The 232-nt window shown below is 53.0% G+C and overlaps 1 protein-coding gene across 1 annotated transcript in view; it reads right to left on the bottom strand.

Annotated features, from left to right (window-relative positions):
* Positions 1-227: 227 nt before the first annotated feature.
* Positions 228-232, bottom strand: part of ETH_00036855 (uncharacterized protein) — a gene marked incomplete at both ends in the record, with an annotated part of 4,426 nt that continues 4,421 nt past the window's right edge. Inside the window, one exon of the mRNA XM_013374107.1 lies at positions 228-232. Within this exon, the coding sequence (XP_013229561.1) occupies positions 228-232 (5 nt within the window).

Here is a 232-nt window from a genome sequence, read left to right as displayed (position 1 = left end):
CCCCCACTCTCCGCCTTGTAAAGCGACTAGCTGGGCAGCTGGCTAGCTAGCTAGGCAGCTGGCTAGCTAGCTGTACATCTATCTAGCTAGCTAGCTGTACGCCTAGCTAGCTAGCTAGCTAGCTAGCTAGCTAGCTAGGTAGCTAGGCAGCTAGCTAACTGGATATGCATTTAGCCAGCTAGCTAGGAAGCTAGCTGCTCCAGCTAGCCATCCACCTAGACTCTTACAAAGC

The sequence above is a fragment of the Eimeria tenella genome, genomic scaffold, assembly GCF_000499545.2.
Source record: "Eimeria tenella Houghton genomic scaffold, Eth_scaff1921, whole genome shotgun sequence".
Classification (NCBI taxonomy): domain Eukaryota; phylum Apicomplexa; class Conoidasida; order Eucoccidiorida; family Eimeriidae; genus Eimeria; species Eimeria tenella.
This window is presented reverse-complemented; position numbering and strand designations above follow the sequence as displayed.